This window comes from Anser brachyrhynchus, assembly GCF_964034855.1.
Source record: "Anser brachyrhynchus genome assembly, chromosome: 3".
Taxonomy (NCBI): Eukaryota; Metazoa; Chordata; class Aves; order Anseriformes; family Anatidae; genus Anser; species Anser brachyrhynchus.
Genome location: NC_137696.1, coordinates 21,477,454 through 21,495,635, shown reverse-complemented (window position 1 = coordinate 21,495,635; position 18,182 = coordinate 21,477,454). Strand labels below are relative to the sequence as shown.

Genomic DNA, 18,182 nt, shown 5'->3' with positions numbered 1-18,182 from the left:
TGAGATAAAGGAGTGCTCAGTCTGTTGCAGGTCTTTCATCTTCTTTTCATAGAATTGCTTGTCCATAGAGAGAGCAGTTTTTAGCAGTTGTGACTCAATAATTTTTTGTAACCTAACTATAAGTTCCTTTAGCAGAGCACTCAGAAATTATCTATATAGCCAAACGTTGCGGACCATGAAAAGATACAACGAAGGGAACATGTGTGCCTGTTCTCACTAGACGATACCCATCCTGTCCTTACGTGCATGTCTATGGATGGCTCTCAGATGCAGAGTCTGGGAGCTACTCAGTTGAACTTGTGTGCTGGTATCCTTGTTCCTGTATTTCTATGGGATTCGTGCTCAGGACAAAATTGCACAACTACACTGTGGCTAAAGATACACACTTAACATTTGCCACTAGGGATCAAAGATGAGCCAAAAGAATGGAGCACAAAAAGTTAATAATGCCTTGCCTCACCTTAGAAACATTGCCTGTCTGTTACAAAAATAACAGCTGATGGGCAGCCAGTGCCTTTCAGAGGCCCAAGTGCTTATGAAACATAAAGTCCCAAATAATCTGGCAAAATACTATTAAAAGGTGTGGTGTTATGACTTTAAACCTACTAACCAGGGATGTTTGTCTGGGCATGAAAACTATGTCACAGAAAAGAAGTAAATTGAAGTGTCTGGCAGGTAATGGAAATTATTTAAGTCTTGTATATAATGGGAATAAATACTCCAAGCATGAAAAACTTGTTCAGCAAAATTCAGTTTGCTGGGGAATCTAGTCAAAAATGCTTCCAATAGAAGTGAAAGCTGATAAGAAAAGCCACACGAGATAAATTGCTATGATGTTAGAAAAACAACATAATCAATATGTGTGATTGCTGGAGTACTAATTGTTGAAAAACTAAACACTGTAGCATACTACAGATGTTGGAAGAAACAAAAAGAAATTCTGCATAATTTTAATCTAATGTAGGCAGACATGAATTCTATTCTCCCACAGCTTTAAGATAACACTGGCATTACTTTTTTTTTTTTTTTTTTGACCAATAGTTCCTATAGTTACCATGTTCATTATAAATGTTCTGGAGCTTCAGTGCACAATGCATGAAATTGTTTGGTGGCCCTTCCACACTGCTGCTGCTGGTGTGGGGCATTTCCACAATGCAGGCCAACATGGAGACTTCTGCTAAGCAAACAAACCTTTATTATAATTTGTATTTTTATTTTTCAATCTGTTTTTTTTGAGCATATCTGGGATTCACACTGTGCCAATGCAGGGGAAAAATACCTTTTGTAAGACTTTCAAAAAGCTTTGTCTATTCAGTAGTGCTGAAGCTATTGTTTAATACAAGTCCCCAAGTCAGTACAATCAATAAGCCACAGAAATTCCCTTTTAGTAGATTCCCTTTAAGTAGAGCTGAGATCAGTATTTGCACTCAAGTGTTGAATCTAGTCTTCCAGCTATCTAGAAGGTAACATACTTTTGCAGCTAAAACTCCCTGAGAAATTTATCTTTGACTGATGTGATGAAACTGTCTGCCCAGGGGAGGAAGCAAAAGTGCAGGAGACCAAACTGCCCTGGGAAATAAATTTGGATTTACTTCACAGTATATCAAAGTGACCCCAGTTGTCTCTATGCTCAAGCCTTTTTTAATTGGCTCTCCTTTAAAAAAGGTGTCCTGATATACAGACAAAAATCTTTATGAAAGGTACTAGAGTAGTTACTTCCATATAGACCGGGGGACCTGGGATGGGAGAGTCTCAGTGACTTGACTATATTTAGTTACTTAAAGCAGTCTAGTTTTACAACTCTTAGGCCATACAAAAGCTCTTAATGGGTGTATAGATTCATGTGGTCTTATTACACAAAGATAAATTGCTTTGCTTCCATCCTAAACTGTCTGTTCTGCAGTGCACTACCTGTAAATTAACAATAAATAGAAGAGACGTGGTAGAATTGTGTTTCTGCAAGAGAAATTGATCTGATAAGATTTAAGTTCTTTGCCAGAGGCTTTAGTAGGTCTTTCAGTTGAAGGTAAGATTAACTTCTTCCCTAAAGCTCCGAGATCTTGGCTTGTACTTTTTTTAAAGATGCATAAAGGATAGATATCCTTGCCTTTCAGCTCCTGGATCAGATCATGTTCATTTAGCTTGATGATATCATGGCCATAAATTTCAAAGCTAAAAATAGGCTTGACTTTTTCTTTCTCTCTTAATTCTCTGAAATAGGTAATGATTCAGTGCTACCTTGTGGCCTTTCAAGTCTAGGTCACTGCATGTTAAGTGAACATATTGATTTGGAGACTCTTACAGTTTGAGGTTTTTAAAAAGTTAGATTTTCATATCTTTTATTTAAAGCCACAGGTGAATTTATTCCTTTACTGCATAGCATACATGTGCCAACTGTGGAGCATAAAACCCAGATTCTGTTTTTTCACTTCAAATAATTATATCCCAAATCTTTAATTTTTACAGAACTTCTTCATAATATGTAATGCCATTAGAGCTTGCTTTCACGTGTACTACCATGTATCTTGCATAATTAAGGAAAAGTGACACCAGATTTGTGCCACCACAGAAAAGATCAAAGAATGACCATCAGCTCTTGCCTATATGACTGTAATATTAATTGCTACTAAATGACTGTATCAGCATCTTGGTTTAAAATTAATGTTATGAAAGGCTATTTTGAAAGAATAAACCACATCAGAAGATTTCTTTTTAGATGTCTAAGACGGAGTCCAATAGCAGAGCATTCAGACTTCAAAGACCGAGCAAAACACATGAAGTCATCAAGAGGTTGAAGTCTGTGGGAGATGTCCCTCACATCAAGATTTCCTTGCCAATTTCTCTAGTACATGGAGTAATTCCCAAGACATCCTGTCACCCTCAGGTAATGGCTATTGTATACCACTGACATTCCTGTGATCCAGAAGACACTTCTAGGAAGCTAAGAAATTCAAACTCTAACAATATTTTGTTTTTCCTGTATGTGCAATAAGGAAAAACTTGGGTTTGGTCAAAGGCTTAGCATAAACTCTGTGCTAGATTAAACAGGAGCTGAGGGTCACACGCAGAAGTTTTGTATTATCACAAAGAATCACACAATGATTTTGCTTCTCAGCAGTGAAAAGTGTATTAGAAGAGCAGCGTAAGCATAATACAACCAGTGACTGTTTTGACTGTGGTCTAAGTCAGCAAGGAAAGGAGTGTGCTGAGTGTATTTTGCTGACTGTTTTATGTGTGCTCAGTCCTTTTAGTGATTCTGCTCATGCAAAAGTGAAGAGTTTGGACCTTATTTTTAAATAACTTTAGCATTCATATCACAGTGTCTAGGCTGTGTGTAATATCCAAAATGGCATGTCTCTCAATTACAATATGGGTTGCCTATTAGTTTCCTACGTTTCTTGGGCTTTGAATTGCCCCACTGTTAATAGAGGAGTGACTCTGTTCCTATGGCTACAAGGTGTTTATGAAGGCATTTTAACTCCTTATAGAGCATTGAACACAGTTATAAATACTGTGAGAAGACCAAAAGGAAATTGTTCATCTGAAAATCAGACACTGGGTATGAACAAAATTCTGACATTAAGCTGAGCACTGAATAAAGAAGGGGCCTGGGGTATGGAGAGGAACTTGGAGGGAAGGAGAATAGAATGAGGCTGTCACAGAGAGCATGGTCATGAAAGAACTGCATTGAACCCAGTGCATGTGTTTTATCTTACCTTACTTCCGTGATAGGATTTTGCATTTAAAAATCTCTCTTTCCCCTTCTTATGAGCATAAACCAAGAAAGAATAAAAATAAGAAAACATAAAGACTAGTTTCTATCACACACGATGCTTGGTATTTTCAGGCTGTGCCACCAGCAAGTGTTAGATTGGAACAAACAGCTTGAACAGATGATTTGTGTGCCATTTGTTACATGTAGCAAATATATGAGCAGTTAGTAATGGACTTTTCAGGGAGCTGACAGTCATTTCCAGCAGGCAGTACTGATAATCACCGTAATTAAACCAGTCACCATGATGTAATGCACACACAAATAATTTTTATAATAATTTTGTCTCTTCTACTTTCTGTATCACCCATGTCCTTTGCTTTCAAATTATTGATGAACATCTTAGTATTGCTTTTGATGAGCATCTTAGTATTTGCAGTTGTGTACAGCACGTGAATGCTTCTTTTCTTTTTGGTAGTTTATGAATCAATTTTCAAGCTATAACTAAAGCAAAAAGAGTGCCTGGGCATTCTGGGACAGTTCACTAATAAGCACAATTCAGAGAAACTGGTGAAGTCTTGTAAGCATAGGTATTATTTAATTCGATTTCAATTGATATTGTAAATGCAGTCCTGCTAAAACTGTTGTATTGTCTGTCTCTTAGCAAAACTTGACAAGGATCTCTTTCTGAATACATGTTAATCTCAGTGAATTAATAAAATTTTGAGTATGGTAGAAACCACCTCACAACAAGTCTAAGCAACTCAGAAATGAGCCGTCTCGACAGCATCTGCAGGGTAGATCTGTAACCTTCCAATTTCAAGTGCAAAAGAGTCTGTCTTCTTTACTAGATCACACAGAACAAAACAAGATCATGAGCCCACATTGCAAAACTGTCCTCAGAAAAAAAAGGAAAAAAAAAGGAAAGAAAGAAAAGGAAAAAAAAAAAGCTCAGTAAATGCTAAATTCATAAACAGAACTAAAAAATAAGCAAAGAAGCCCAACTCTGTTACCTTCCTTGGTTGGACCTGGGGTCTATATATATCCATTTGATATTCACCCTAAAATTAAATACCAGCTCCTTCGGTGTATTGTTTACAGATTAGCATATTGCAGTTGTGGGAAAACAGTCACTACAACATTTGCACTGGATGAAAATAACTCATTTGCTTAAAAGTTGCATTTATCTTAGTTGCCTGCCATGTGTGTCTCCACCTTCTAGCTGCCAGAAGATTGTAGTCAATTATGTAACTGCTACAGTATGGAAAAATACAGTTAGGAGAGGCACTTCTGACAAGCTGGATATAGCTCTGCCCCATTTACTGAGGAATGCAGCCAAGCAGAGGAACAAAGAAACAAAACAAAAAAATGCTTGAAGCATCCTGTGCATCTTTTCAAAGCTCAGCGTATCATATGTCAGCATGATCAGCATGATTTTCCCTGCAGTGACAAGCCTAATTCTTTACTTGATACAAAGGAATATAGGAGACAGACAAATAGTTCATTCTGATACTCAGCTCTCCATCACTGCAAGAGCACAGGGTGCTGTCAAAGGCCACTTTCACTTTGAAAAAGTCCCATAGACAAAATCTAAAGGAAACTATTAGTGAAAGGTTTCTATTTGGAGAAATCCATGAACAAACTAAAAAAAGATGGCAACTCCTTCATCCTGCATCCTGTCTCTTTCCTCTGTATTACTCCTTTTCCCTTATCTCTCCCTAAGCAGCCACCCATCCCTGTACTACTTAATCTTTTTTGGTTTGCTTTGTTTGTTTGTTTGTTATTTTTTCCAGGCACAGGGATCTGTGTTGGAGGTTACTCCCAGCAAAACTCAACTTGTGGCTCAAGGCACGACCAGTGGTATCTCACATATCTCTTAATTAAGAATTATCACTGCCCAGGCAAGTAACATTGTTTCAATCCAGGCATAAACTAGTGAAAACTTTTTTTTCCAGACTTTTTATCCTAATTACAGGTTACTGTGCTAGGTAGTTTCTCTTGTAGCAAAATCAAGTTGAAAATCCCTGCACAGAAGATTTCCTGTTCAGATCATATTCACTTTTGTTTGTCACTTTACATATTCATTTTTATCCCTTGATTCATTTTCCCTGAGCCATGAATTTGCGGAATGTACATGTAAATGTAATCTCTTAAATTTTACAGTTGGATAAAGTGAGAGTTAGTCACCTCCTACTCAGAGCACAGCTAACGACCCTGTGGGAGGAGGATCGGGAGAAGTTTAAGGAATTTCCCAAAGCCATGATGTCTATAGGATATCAGGGCAGAACTTTTGCTTAAGAGGTAATTAAAGCAGATGAAATGGCCTCCTGCCATGCAGACTAGTTCACCATCAGAGGAGTCTGGAATATAAAGGGGAAGATACCCAAAGCATTTCTGTGACTCTTACAAGCAATTAGATGAGCGGGTACTGCAGGAGCACCCCTTTCTCACACCAAAACCCTCTATTCAAGAGGAATTGTTGGTGAAGTGATGCACTGCTGCTATAATGGACAGCAATTTTTAACACAGAAAGAATGAGCCAAAGCAGGATGTCTCACTGACATCCTTTGTGCTGCACATGTGGCACCAAAGGCCAGTGAGCTGCAATTAAAAAAGCTCTCAGACCTCTGCATTTCTGGAATCAAAGGTACCTCTCATTATGTACCAGGATACCGCTTCTGATCTGCAAATTATTACAGAGGATGAGTGTAGTGTGCTTGCATCAGGGTAGGATGATTCCAGGATTAGTTTCATTATAAGAGTCCTTTTAAGCCTTGATCTTGGTAAACCATAGTGCTTTGTTGCTGGCGCTCTTCAAGCCAACAGGCTTACTTGTTAGATGACCCATCCTCAAAATGAAAAGGAAAATTGGACTAAATTTGCATGTGGGAGATTTTAAGGTCCATTTTCTGAAAGGAGATTGGTGCCTTTTAATTCTCTTGACTGTCATAGGAACACAACACTTTTCAGCATTTCTTGTGGCTTGGCCCTACATAGTCAAGTATTTAGATAGAAGTATGTTATGTTTACAAAACTCCTGTTACCTTCTGCTGAAATAAGCACTACAGGCAGTCAAGCGTTGTTTTAAAAATATAATATAAAATTAGTTTTTATTTGACATGAAGACAGACTTATATTTCTCATTCTTCTGTGCTTGGTGCTTTTCCTCCTTCTTTTGTCAGTGACAATACACTCTTTACTGTTCTGGAAGATGATTATAAAAATGACCCTTTTTTCTATAAACTTCCCTACTGAAGTACTTGTAAAATACCATGCATTATGACATTTACACAGCAATAGAGAAATTAAATAAATTCCTTCCCTGCTTCAAACAAAAAATTCTAATAAAACATCAAAGTCATCATTTAAAAAAAGAACAAAACACTTTACTAATGTAGGAAAGCAATTTTAAAATGAAATGAAGCCTAGCTACAAAAGCTACACTCAGCCGTGGAGCAATTGTAGTACATCATAACCTTCTGCCCTGCCACTTTGTCCTTTAAAATTTTTGGATTACCAGTTTGGCATCACCTGATTAAAGAAAAACAAGTGAAACAAAGCAAAGCAAAACAACAACAACAACCCAACTGGTCAGGCAGGAAGCAGGTTATGTGCGAAGTCTGTGTGGTATTACCAAAATAAACATGCCAGAAACCAACTACAGGTAGAGGGGATTGGGGTAGGGAAAGTAGAAAAAGACAGTTTTGCAGCTAAGCCAGGAAGGGACAGTGCACAGTGTCACCAGGGCAGGACTGCTCCAAGTGACTGACTGGTTCAGTAAGACCATTACCCACTCCTTGGCCAGGAGAGCAGAGAGAGACATCTTGTACAGCATCTTCAACCACAGGGACACGGAGACTTTGCTTGACACAGGCAGCTTCTCCTCGTTCCAGCAAGTGACTCAGAAAGATCTCCATCCGCTTAGAAACATCTCTAGCTTTAATCTTGAGCTTCGGGTGGTCAATCAGTGTCAAGGACCACACTCAGCAGCCTGCTTGTGGGTGAGAGTACAAATCATTCTTTTTGCTTGTGTAAATCAATCACAGATGCCAAACTGACTGTTGCATTTCACCTCTTTTATTTTCCCTGACCTATTTTGCCTAACTGTATATGTGACTCAGACTTCCAGCTTTGCCACCTGAGGTTTTTCCAGAGCTCTGCTGATTTGCCTGTTTGTCCAGATGAGACATCAAACTGTGAAATAGGTAAAATTAAAGCAGTCAATGTCAAAATTGGGGAAGCGAACTGTGCAAAAGCTTTGGGCGCTGAGAAGGAAATGCTATCTGAGGGCACCTTCATCCACCACCTATTTTGGCCATGTGGCTTGCTGTTTGATACCTTTCACAAAAGGGAGGTTATATGCTGTGAGTTAATTGCTTGCAGGTAACATTTCCATTCCTCCTTAGCCTGTGAACCACTCAAGTTACCAGGCAAGGCAAGGAGTATGGCACAGTAAGGAGTGTGGCATACTACAGCATTTTGACACAGATTGCTTCCTCTCAATGCAAGAGGTGTCTGGAACACCCTTCCTGGACGCACCTCTCCGTCCAAGTCACATGTCCTTGGATTTGCAGGGATTGTCAGCCAAGAAGACATGGCACTGTACAATGGAAGCAAATTCAAACCCTGTAGATTGTCAAAAGACTCTTCCCAGATAAAAGACTAAAGGAAGAACTTAGAACAGGAAGGGGCTGATATAAACAATAAACCAGCAGAGAGCAGTGTGAAAGTGATAAGTACTTTTCTTATAAGCTCAGTGAACATACGTACTGGTAAGCAAAAACCTCGTAGCTAGCAGCAACATTTGATGGATGGTACAGACAACATACTTACCACATCTCTGTACATAATCCAGAAGCCAGTGTCATAGAATCATAGAATGGCACCAGAGTCATAACACTAAAACTATGGGTGTTTTGGCAAGGAAAACACAATCCAGAAACATAAGGATTACAGACTGTTAAAGAGGATTTAGTGATCTTTTTGCAAGTAGCCTTTACTGAAGCTTGCTTCTGGGTCTTACTTGATTAACAGGTACAGCTTGGGAAGATCCACTCAGTGAGATTTAATCCCAGAAAGATTCATGGCTGCTAGTGGCTCAGCAGTGGGATGTTACAGCTGCTAAGGACTTTGTGATATCCAACAAGTCAGCACGTCCCAGGAAATGACAAGGTATGGTTTAACCATTAGATATTAGCTAAGGTCCTCAAAGGAGAGACACATTTCCTTTAGCACTGACACACTCTTTAAGTGCCTGTAGCATGGACTAGATAAGCAAAGAGGGGAAGCATATGGCAGCCCTGGCTGGGCAAAAGTCAGTAAGGCACTTCTGAGTTGTTTTTTAATTAAAGTTATGAAGCATGCTAACAGAAAGAGTCTCCTGGGCACAGGAAAGCAACACTAATTCACTGAAAGCCTAGCAGAATTAAAAAAATAAAATAAAAAATGTACTGAAACAAATGCCATCCTAAGCTTCCAAGTGTTAAATAGGCTGATGGACTGGGTACTTTCCCTCCCCTTGAAGCCCATCTGTTTCGCTCCACTTGGCCTTCGTTGTCTGTATTAGCTCAGGAGCCAGCAGAGCCCTCCGCCAGGCTCTATGTGTAATTCCAGCTACAAGTAGGAAAAAATAAAGAGTTCAGAGACTTATTTCAAAAGATGATTTTTTTTTTTTTCATGGCAACAGGTAAAAAAAAGTGTACTCTATGGTCTAATTATGCAACAGAATGGGTAGATAAAGAACAGTGCAATACAGATGTGACATTGGCAGTTGTGTTACACTGGTATATGTAAATTCTGACTGTGAATACAGAAAGAAAAAAAAGCAAATGTAAAAAAAAAAAGAAAAAAGAAAGGTAGATACAGAGTGCAGATTATATGAAAGAAATGCTAACAAGGAAATAACCTATTTTGACACAGTTTTGCCTTAGCTAAGTTCTGCATTTCAAGTAGTGTTTGGAAATTTGTGGGCAGACATTTCCACATGAACATGGGTTCAGGGTCAGAGGGGTATGGTCAGAGTGCCAGTCCTCTCATTATTATAGTTGAGGCTATAAAATAGCTCAAACTATAAATGACATTTGGATATGATTGTAACACCGTGTCTCAACTTTAGTAAGATAAAATGCATATTTGTTGGCTGTTTTGTACCCAGGTTGTTTTTCCTGGCACTCTGACCATGGAAGCCCCAGATCTCTGTCTTGTTCGTCTGATATTTTCTGATCCCACAACTGCCAATTGGGCTTAACACAAAGTTGACATGAGCTGCCCATAGTTATCACTTCTATATGCTAACCTAATAACTGTAGTCTTAGAATTATCAAGTCCTATCATTATATTTACAAGCTCCTCTTTCTTGAACAATGTACAACACCCAGGCATCACGGAACAGCTGGGATAAAAGACAGGCCTACCCTGAGGAAGGTTCCTTTGCCTCAGGCTCTCTGACCCAGCAAGCCATGTCCCTCAGCTCTGCCTGGGAGTGAGCTTGAGTGCATGGTAGAAGGAAGGGAAGAAAGTAATGCCATGTTTCAGCTGTGCAGGCTGGGTACACCATATTCACCCTACTTCTACCTGCAGTGAAAAAATGGGAGAATGGATTAGATTTGGTGCCAGACCAGAGTGTGGGGGAGAAGATGTAGCACTTGCACATCTCTCACTTTCCTCTCTTCCTCCCCTCACTCCTGGCTTCCATTTATTCCCACTTTCTCACTGTCATTACTACCTGATCCTCCTGCTGAGTAGGCAGCAGCAGGAATTACAGACTTTTCAACGTATATACCTCCTCTTGATACCCACCTCATGGGTGCACAGCGTACGCCTTCTTGCTCCACTCTGGCTATGGCCCTACCACTTGTTTGCCCAGGGGAAAGTAGCAGGCTTTCAATGTGCAAGAGATGAATACCCAAGAGGGATCTGGCCCACGGTACAGGAAACATCTTAGCTGGCATGCCTTGCTGCAGTCTAAGCTGTCCCATGGGTAAGCTCTGTCTGAATCAAGTTCAAGAAGTATTCAAAAACTGTCAACCTGCCATTGAGACAGCATGATGTATGTCCCTGGAGTCAGGCTTTAGCAGACAAGCAGAATCAGCCTGAAAGTAGAAACCACAATCCCAGAGCAATAGCCAGCAGTTAATTAGGATTTCACTAAGAATGAAGTTGGCAGGGACAGAGAGGCATATTGCTAAAAACGTCTTGGCAGGTAGCAGGAGAAAAGGCAAAAACCTGCCTGACTCAGCTCTCTTTGGCCATATTAAGGTAGCAGGAGGTCCTACAGCATGCATTTGCTGAAATCACCCTCTGTGGGTCTCCCTTTGGTATGTAGTAAATTCCTATCAGTGGATTCTGCGCTGAATCCTGCTCAGTCCTGGAAAAAAAATGATGAAGGAGAAAGAACCATTCTTCCCGTCAAGGAAATTTTTGTCTTAAAGCAAATACATACAGACTAAGAGTGCAACAACTAGTAGGTGCAGCACACTGAACCTATCTTAATCCATCTGCAAGGCCCCTCGTCCCTCAATAGAGTGAGCAGTATCTTACAGTTTACTAGTCAGTGAACTTGCTAAGGAAGCATTCAACTCCTGCATCCAGGTCATTGATAACGACGTTGAGCAGAACCAATGCTAGAACTGAGCCCTGGGGAACACTGCTAGTGACTGGCCACCAGCCAGATGTATGCCCATACAAGCCCATGTTACCTGCCATCCAAATAATTACGGGGAAATAAAATTTTATCAATGTAACAAAGTGAAATCCTTATATAAAATTGCATTTGGTAAACAAGTTCTTGGACAAAGGTTGGTCAAAAAATTAGGGATGACCAAAATCTCGATTTTTCAGTCTAGAGCCAAAACCAGTTTTGTGTGTCAATGACTTTATGTAAGTTTGGGATTGTTGTATGTTTCCTTTTGCAGCTATGAGAGGCAGCATAATTAAGTCCATCTACCTATTTATTTTGGTAATTATCTGTACTATGTTTATAACATTTTCATCATAGCTGTTGTGACACCACAGATGGCAAAGCTCTGCATATTGGCTGTGGAATCAGACTGAGAAAACCTCAGGGCTTTAACTGATGTTTTTAAAATCCCTTGTGAAGTACTGCAGACACCTATTACCTCATATATGCATTGCTACTGATCATTACATGTGGACAATTTTATATTGCAAAAACACATAACAAGGCTGTAGTATATCAATCCCATTTTTCTCAAAGCTCAAAAATTTTGAACAGTCTGCCTCAAAAAGTCCTATTTCACCTGTAATAGTTTCAAGTCTTAGCTATAATATGCTGAGCTCAGACTGAAATTAGGAAACAGTAACCCTGTGAAAAGAAGGGCTGCAATTCTCTGACTATTATTAGTACATCAACACTTCATTGTAATGTCCAGAGTCTTCAAACATAAGACAAATGAACATGATTCTGCAAAACAAGCAGGAGGGAAAAAAAAATATATTTATATTCCTATGTGTTTTGTTGATTAAAGGACATGCATTTAATTGATAGGGGAATGAATTTGAATGGGCAGGAAAGGCAAAAGTTTAAAGTACCATATTGCTATAGTTGAAAGCCTGGTGTCCAAGAGCCATTGTCCCTTGTAAAGGTAGAGACTGATGGTTCCTAGCACAGACCACGAGATACCATGTGAAAATTGAAAGTCATCATGCAACTAGCTGCAAATTCCAATCTGTAGGTCAGAACCGAGGCACAATGTGTACGAGAGTGCGAGAGACATTTAAATTGGTGTTGCATCTCATTTGTAGATAAAATCTTCACTTTCCAGTGACATTTCTCTTGCTGAAAGCCATTCTGTACTCTGAGAGTTCATGATTTTTTTTAAATGTAAATGTCTGAGGCTGCTGGAAGGCAGTGGTACACTAAGTTACGCTGTGTGACAGGCAGAGACCAAGCCATTCTAAGAAAACCCACTGATCTGAGAGGCGAGGAGAGAATAAACGGAAGAGAAACAAAGCAATAGAGTGAACACATTTATGAGCATTGTTTTTAAAATGTAAAGCTAAAATAATATTTCATAATAATTTATCACACACGCTAAGTATGCATTTACCACACTAAATTTAAGAAACAGAGGCAAGTCATATATAAGGACTGTGCTTATTTTATAGGAGAAAGAAAATCGGGTAAAGAGGAGTAAAAATTTCATCCTGCAGTGGAAAACGAACATTCGAGACCACCGGGGCTACTTACTGCGTTGGGACTGCTCAAAGCCTTGTTATGCTGTTTAAATTCATGAGTGACTGAAAACACAGCTGGATATCAGGTATTCCTATGTTCTCATGGGAGACCTAATGTATTATTTCATTAAAACACTCAGCCATTTTTAACTGCTTAAAGATTTTCTGGTTTTCCACGTCTAGCTGATAAAATATATTTTTTCTCCTTATCACTCTTGGTCATTCTCTTAGACCAACAGTAATGTTACTCTTGTTTTAAAACATGTAGTACTGGAAACACCTGAAATAATCAGAGTGAGAAACATGAGAACACTAAAAATCAGGGGAAATTGTAACTTCATGGCAATTTACAGGAAAAGAAATTCATTAGGTGAAGTTAAACTATATCTCCCTGAAGATCACAAGATTTATTGCAGCAGGTTAAAGTTGTTCCAAAGAATGGTCACTGTTACCAGACTGCAATATATAACTGTCATATTGCAGATTGCTGCAGATCTCCTGCAACTGGCCACTTCCAAGCCCCATGCTGGGGCAAGGTATAGGTAGCTACCACACTCCTGAGAGCAGAAAGCTGGATGAATGTGCAGGATTTGAAGATCCTTATGTAGTTTTGCTTGTCTCTTGAAAGAATAAAAATATATTTTTATTTATATATTTTATATATTTATATATTTTATTTATATATTTATTTATATGTATATTACATAGAATTTTAATAATACTATTCTGTTATTTTTATGTTCTGTATTTAAAGGGCTTTATGCCATCTCCTACTGTATTTCAAAATCAATTTGCTCCTTTGCTTACACAAGTTCCAGCTCTAACACTGGAAATGCTATAAAGGAAGACTAAGGGAAAGGAATCATGGTTGTTGTTCCCTACTTGGTTCTTTTAACCTAGATCTTAATACTTCAGTTTATTTATTTATTTATTCATTTATTTATTCACCAGTGCCTCTGGAAATAAAACTAACTACAGGGGGAAAAAATCCCCTGAATCTCAAATCTATTTACAGACCCAGCTGGGCACGACAAGCAAATGTAATGCTGATGGTCACAAAAATACAACAGATATTAATAAAACATAGAACACGTTTCAGAAAGTGAAGAGCTTCCCACCACTAGGAATTACCAGAATATTTTTGTAATTTTGGAATTTGAATTTTGAATTTGATTTTTTTTTTTGAATTTTTGGCAAGAGTGAGACTAACCCTTGCAAGTTATTTATGAACTCAAACTTGATAGAATGCATGCGGCAGCTAACAGAAAGGTATTGCAAGCTTTTAAACAACTTGATTTCACTAAATGCAATTGAGGACTAAGAGATATCAGATTCATGCAATCATGTTTTTCTTATCTAACAATTCTTATTAATAAATCTCAGGGACCATTTTAAAATTTGGTATTTGCTGGTGCTCCCTTTTTCTTTTTTTTTTCCCATTACTTATTTCCATCACACATCTGCATGTATCCACCTAGCAATTCCGCTTTATTATGGTGCTATGCAAATTCTGTTCAGGGAATATGAGCTGGGCCTAGCGAATCCAACCAGTGAGGAATTCCTTCTGTCTGGTGAAAGCTACTTGAAGACAGAATCTGACCACTAAAAGCACTAGTTCCAAAAATTTCTTAATATAAAATGCAATCTTTAAGGTACATGGGTGGACTCATTGGGTGAGCAATGTTTATGTTACCTATATTTATTTGCTTGCTCTGACATGTAGATTGGTTATCAACTCTGTCTCCAAATTATTTTTGCAAAAGTAGAGCAGCATATCTTGACCCATATTATGAATTAAACTCTTGAAAGAACTATATAGCAATTCCTTCTTAGCAGATAACAAAATAGAAAGGAGCATCAGAAATTTACTATAAATGGAAATTGTTACTTCAAAGATTATTCTACAAATTTAAAGTACTAAGAGGACTTGAGCTGTTCTTTTCTGTAAAATATTAGAAATAATTACTTTCCCTACCCATACAGTTGATATTTCTTTTGTTAGCAGATGAACAGTCTTTATTGTGGTTGATATATTATCCCTTAAAAGTTCTTTAACCTACATCCCAGCAATAATTAAACTGGTATTGCTCTGAACAATGCAATGTAAAATAAAGTTTATAGTTAAAGAATCTGAACACATTTTGGCTGTCAAACTGTCAGCATGCATTAATACCTGGTTTGAACCTGACTGAGCAGGAGAGTCCTTTTACCATAATAAATAAATAAATGATACAGTTTTGGTGGGTGTAAGACAGTTTTTCCTTGAAGCAAGATAGCATTTGTCAGTGTCATGCTAAAAGAAAGTAGGGTGACTGTTTTGTTCCTAGAAACCTTTGATCTCTTGCTTCACTGATCATGCCAGGTAGCTTGAACTCCTGAGACATGTGGGCATGCACAGAATAGCATCTCTGCAGGGAAAGTCTCCATTGCTATACTGCAAAGCAAGGTTTACATTTTCTGTAATTGCATGATTCTTCCTGTTCTTCTTGCCCATACTGTCACAGAGCATGAAGGGACAATAGCCTACCAGATTCCTATAACATGTCTCCTGTGAAGAGGCAGCCATCCCCTGATTGCCAGTCTGGGATTCCTAGAACTGCAATCTTTCAGCAGCATTTGAGCTGACACAGTGCAATGCACATGGCAGATTTTACCCAGTTTTGTAATCTCTGTACTGTTTAAATGACTTACAATAATGTTAGCTCTTGCGCTAGTACTGCTGTTTCTCTGTGGGAACATTTAGGGAATACTGTAAATCCTTCAGTAATTTTATGGGCAAGACTATATAATACACTTATTTTGGGCTTCAGCTCACAGTATCATATGATTATATCAGAATCCAGATATGGTAAGCTTCTTGCCTTTACAAATAGCTTTAAAGGAAGAAGAAACTCTTTAAAATATGAAATTGATGCAATGTGATATGTCTGGGAGTGTGAAATGTGCCCTAAAGAGTGTGAACTCCAGAATACATTTTCATTTGGTATTTATCCCTGAAGCCAGGATCCCAGTGAAGCTAGTGACAACCAGGCATGCAAAAACAATGAAAATTCAGGAACAGATAACTGTGGCAAGCCCTGCCAACTCACTAAGTCAATGTGCCCTGCAAATTAAAGGAACTATTACAGGTTCTCCTGCTACTCTTGCCTCCTTTCTTAAATTAAAAAGTTCCTGTTTTCCATTGCTACTTCCACTGAGTGTGTAGGACTATGACAAAAGACCACTGAGTATGGAGCAATGGAAGGCTTGTTGGCAATAATTATGGGCTCTGAATTCTCTTTTTCTAGCCATCCATGGGCTACAAATGCTGTCTCATAAGGAGATGCAAAAAATCAACCTAATGCAGCGTAGTGTTGAAAGTTCATGAATGTTGCACAGCTTGATAAACTACTACTTTTCTGTTTAAGGAGCCCTGGAAGTACACATGGGGATAAGGGAAAGAGCTGAATCTGTCAGGAAGCTGTGATTAACGATTACGTAGTTAGAGCCAGAAGCAGAAAATAGCTGTAACTCTGCAGAAAACTAGAATTAATAGAGCCTATTGATTCCTTTGAGCCATAATGTTATCAGCCTGCTTTACTCTCAGTTTATAGAAATTTCCATTTCCATCTTTTAAACTCATTTGTGTGCTGTAACTGGAGGCATCATCTGGCCTTTTGATATTTGTTACTATTTTCATCTGTTATCATTTAAGTGGTTTTGCCATTAATGAAGGCTTTTAGATTTCTTTCCTCTTTGGGCAAAGCTGTTTTAATTGCTTGGCTGCTAATGAGCTAACAGTAGTTGGTTTGAACATTTGTGATCTGATAGTGTATTCTCAAGGGACTAAAAATATGCCCATTACTGATTTACTAGAATAACCATGACATTTAACTGACTGAGGTCTTTATCTCATGCTGAACTTAATGTGACCTTTGGTATCCTATTGGCTAGCAGAATAAAGAAAATCTTAACAAGGAGTGAAAAGAAAATGAAATTGAAAAAAGTAGTCATGATAAAGCATCTCGACTTACAAATATGAACAGAATTAAATGTATATGTTTGTGCATTTCTATTTATTTTTACGTCTTTCTCATTAGCCCTATTTTTATGGTTACTATTTCTGAAGAAAAGAAGCTGGAAGAAGAGAAAGATGGTCAGAACTTCATTTTAAGTAATGAAGGAAATACATTGACAGACAGTAAATGTAAAAAGAAGCAAAACAGCAACACGGGCCTTACCCTGATTCTCTGCTGCAGCTCCGATTGGAGCTGTTGAAGCTGCTCATCTCCTCCTCCCCCTCAATGTTACGGCCTCTCCAAGATCCGTGGGCATAACCAAGCATGCAGATTTGCGCTGTGTTAGCTGAGGTACTTGGCTTTACTGAATCATTCAGTGTGTTGCCCTGCCAACAGCTGAGGTCAGAAATACTGCAGGGGCAGTAGCATCCATCCGAGGACGGATGATAGCTGCTGATAGCAATCCCAATAGCCCAGCTCAGCTGCCAGGAGAGCACTTCTGACCAGCTAATTTTGTGTAAATCCAATGACACTAGATTTTTTACTACTGTATCTCAGAGGAGAATGTGACTCATAAAAACTGTAAAAAAGGGAGAAACAGTGCGTCGGTTTGGAAGAACAGGAAAAGAAGAACACCCTGGAGGTGTTCAAGAACAAAAATGGCTTTAAACTAAAAGAGAGTAGGTTTAGATCAGATATTTGGAAGAAATTCTTTATTATGAGGTTAGTGAGGTACTGGAACAGAGAATCTGTGGATGCCCCATCCCTGGAGGTTTTCAAGGTCAGGTTGGATGGGGTTTGAGGAACTTGTTCTGGTGAGAGATGTCCCTGCCCATGGCAGGGGGGCTGAAACTAGACGAACATTAAGGTCCCTTCCAACCGAAACAATTCCATGATTCTATTTTATGAAAAGTTAGGAGAAAAAAATGAAAGGGAGACACTGGCTGTTGCTCTGCACAAACCATCTGTATCTGTTTATCAGTGGAGCAACAAAGATCATAGAATCATAGAATGAAAGAATATCCCGAGTTGGAAGGGACCCACAAGGATCATCAAGTCCAACTCCTGGCACCGCACAGGTCTGCCCAAAAGTTTACACCATGTGACTAAGTGCACAGTCCAATCGCTTCTTAAATTCAGACAGGCTTGGTGCAGTGACTACGTCCCTGGGGAGCCTGTTCCAGTGTGCGACCACGCTCTCGGTGAAGAACCTCTTCCTGATGTCCAGCCTGAACTTCCCCTGCCTCAGCTTAACACCTTTCCCGCAGGTCCTATCA

The 18,182-nt window shown here is 38.9% G+C and overlaps 1 protein-coding gene across 2 annotated transcripts in view; it reads left to right on the top strand.

The window, feature by feature from the left end:
- The window catches only part of MSH6 (mutS homolog 6), a 96,209-nt gene that overhangs the window by 51,727 nt on the left and 26,300 nt on the right, over window positions 1-18,182 (top strand). For both annotated transcript variants that reach the window (XM_080587595.1, XM_080587594.1), the window contains exon 5: window positions 8,747-8,884. In XM_080587595.1, coding sequence (XP_080443721.1) covers window positions 8,877-8,884 — 8 coding nt within the window. In that variant the 5' untranslated portion in view covers window positions 8,747-8,876. The remainder of the gene's footprint in view (window positions 1-8,746; window positions 8,885-18,182) is intronic.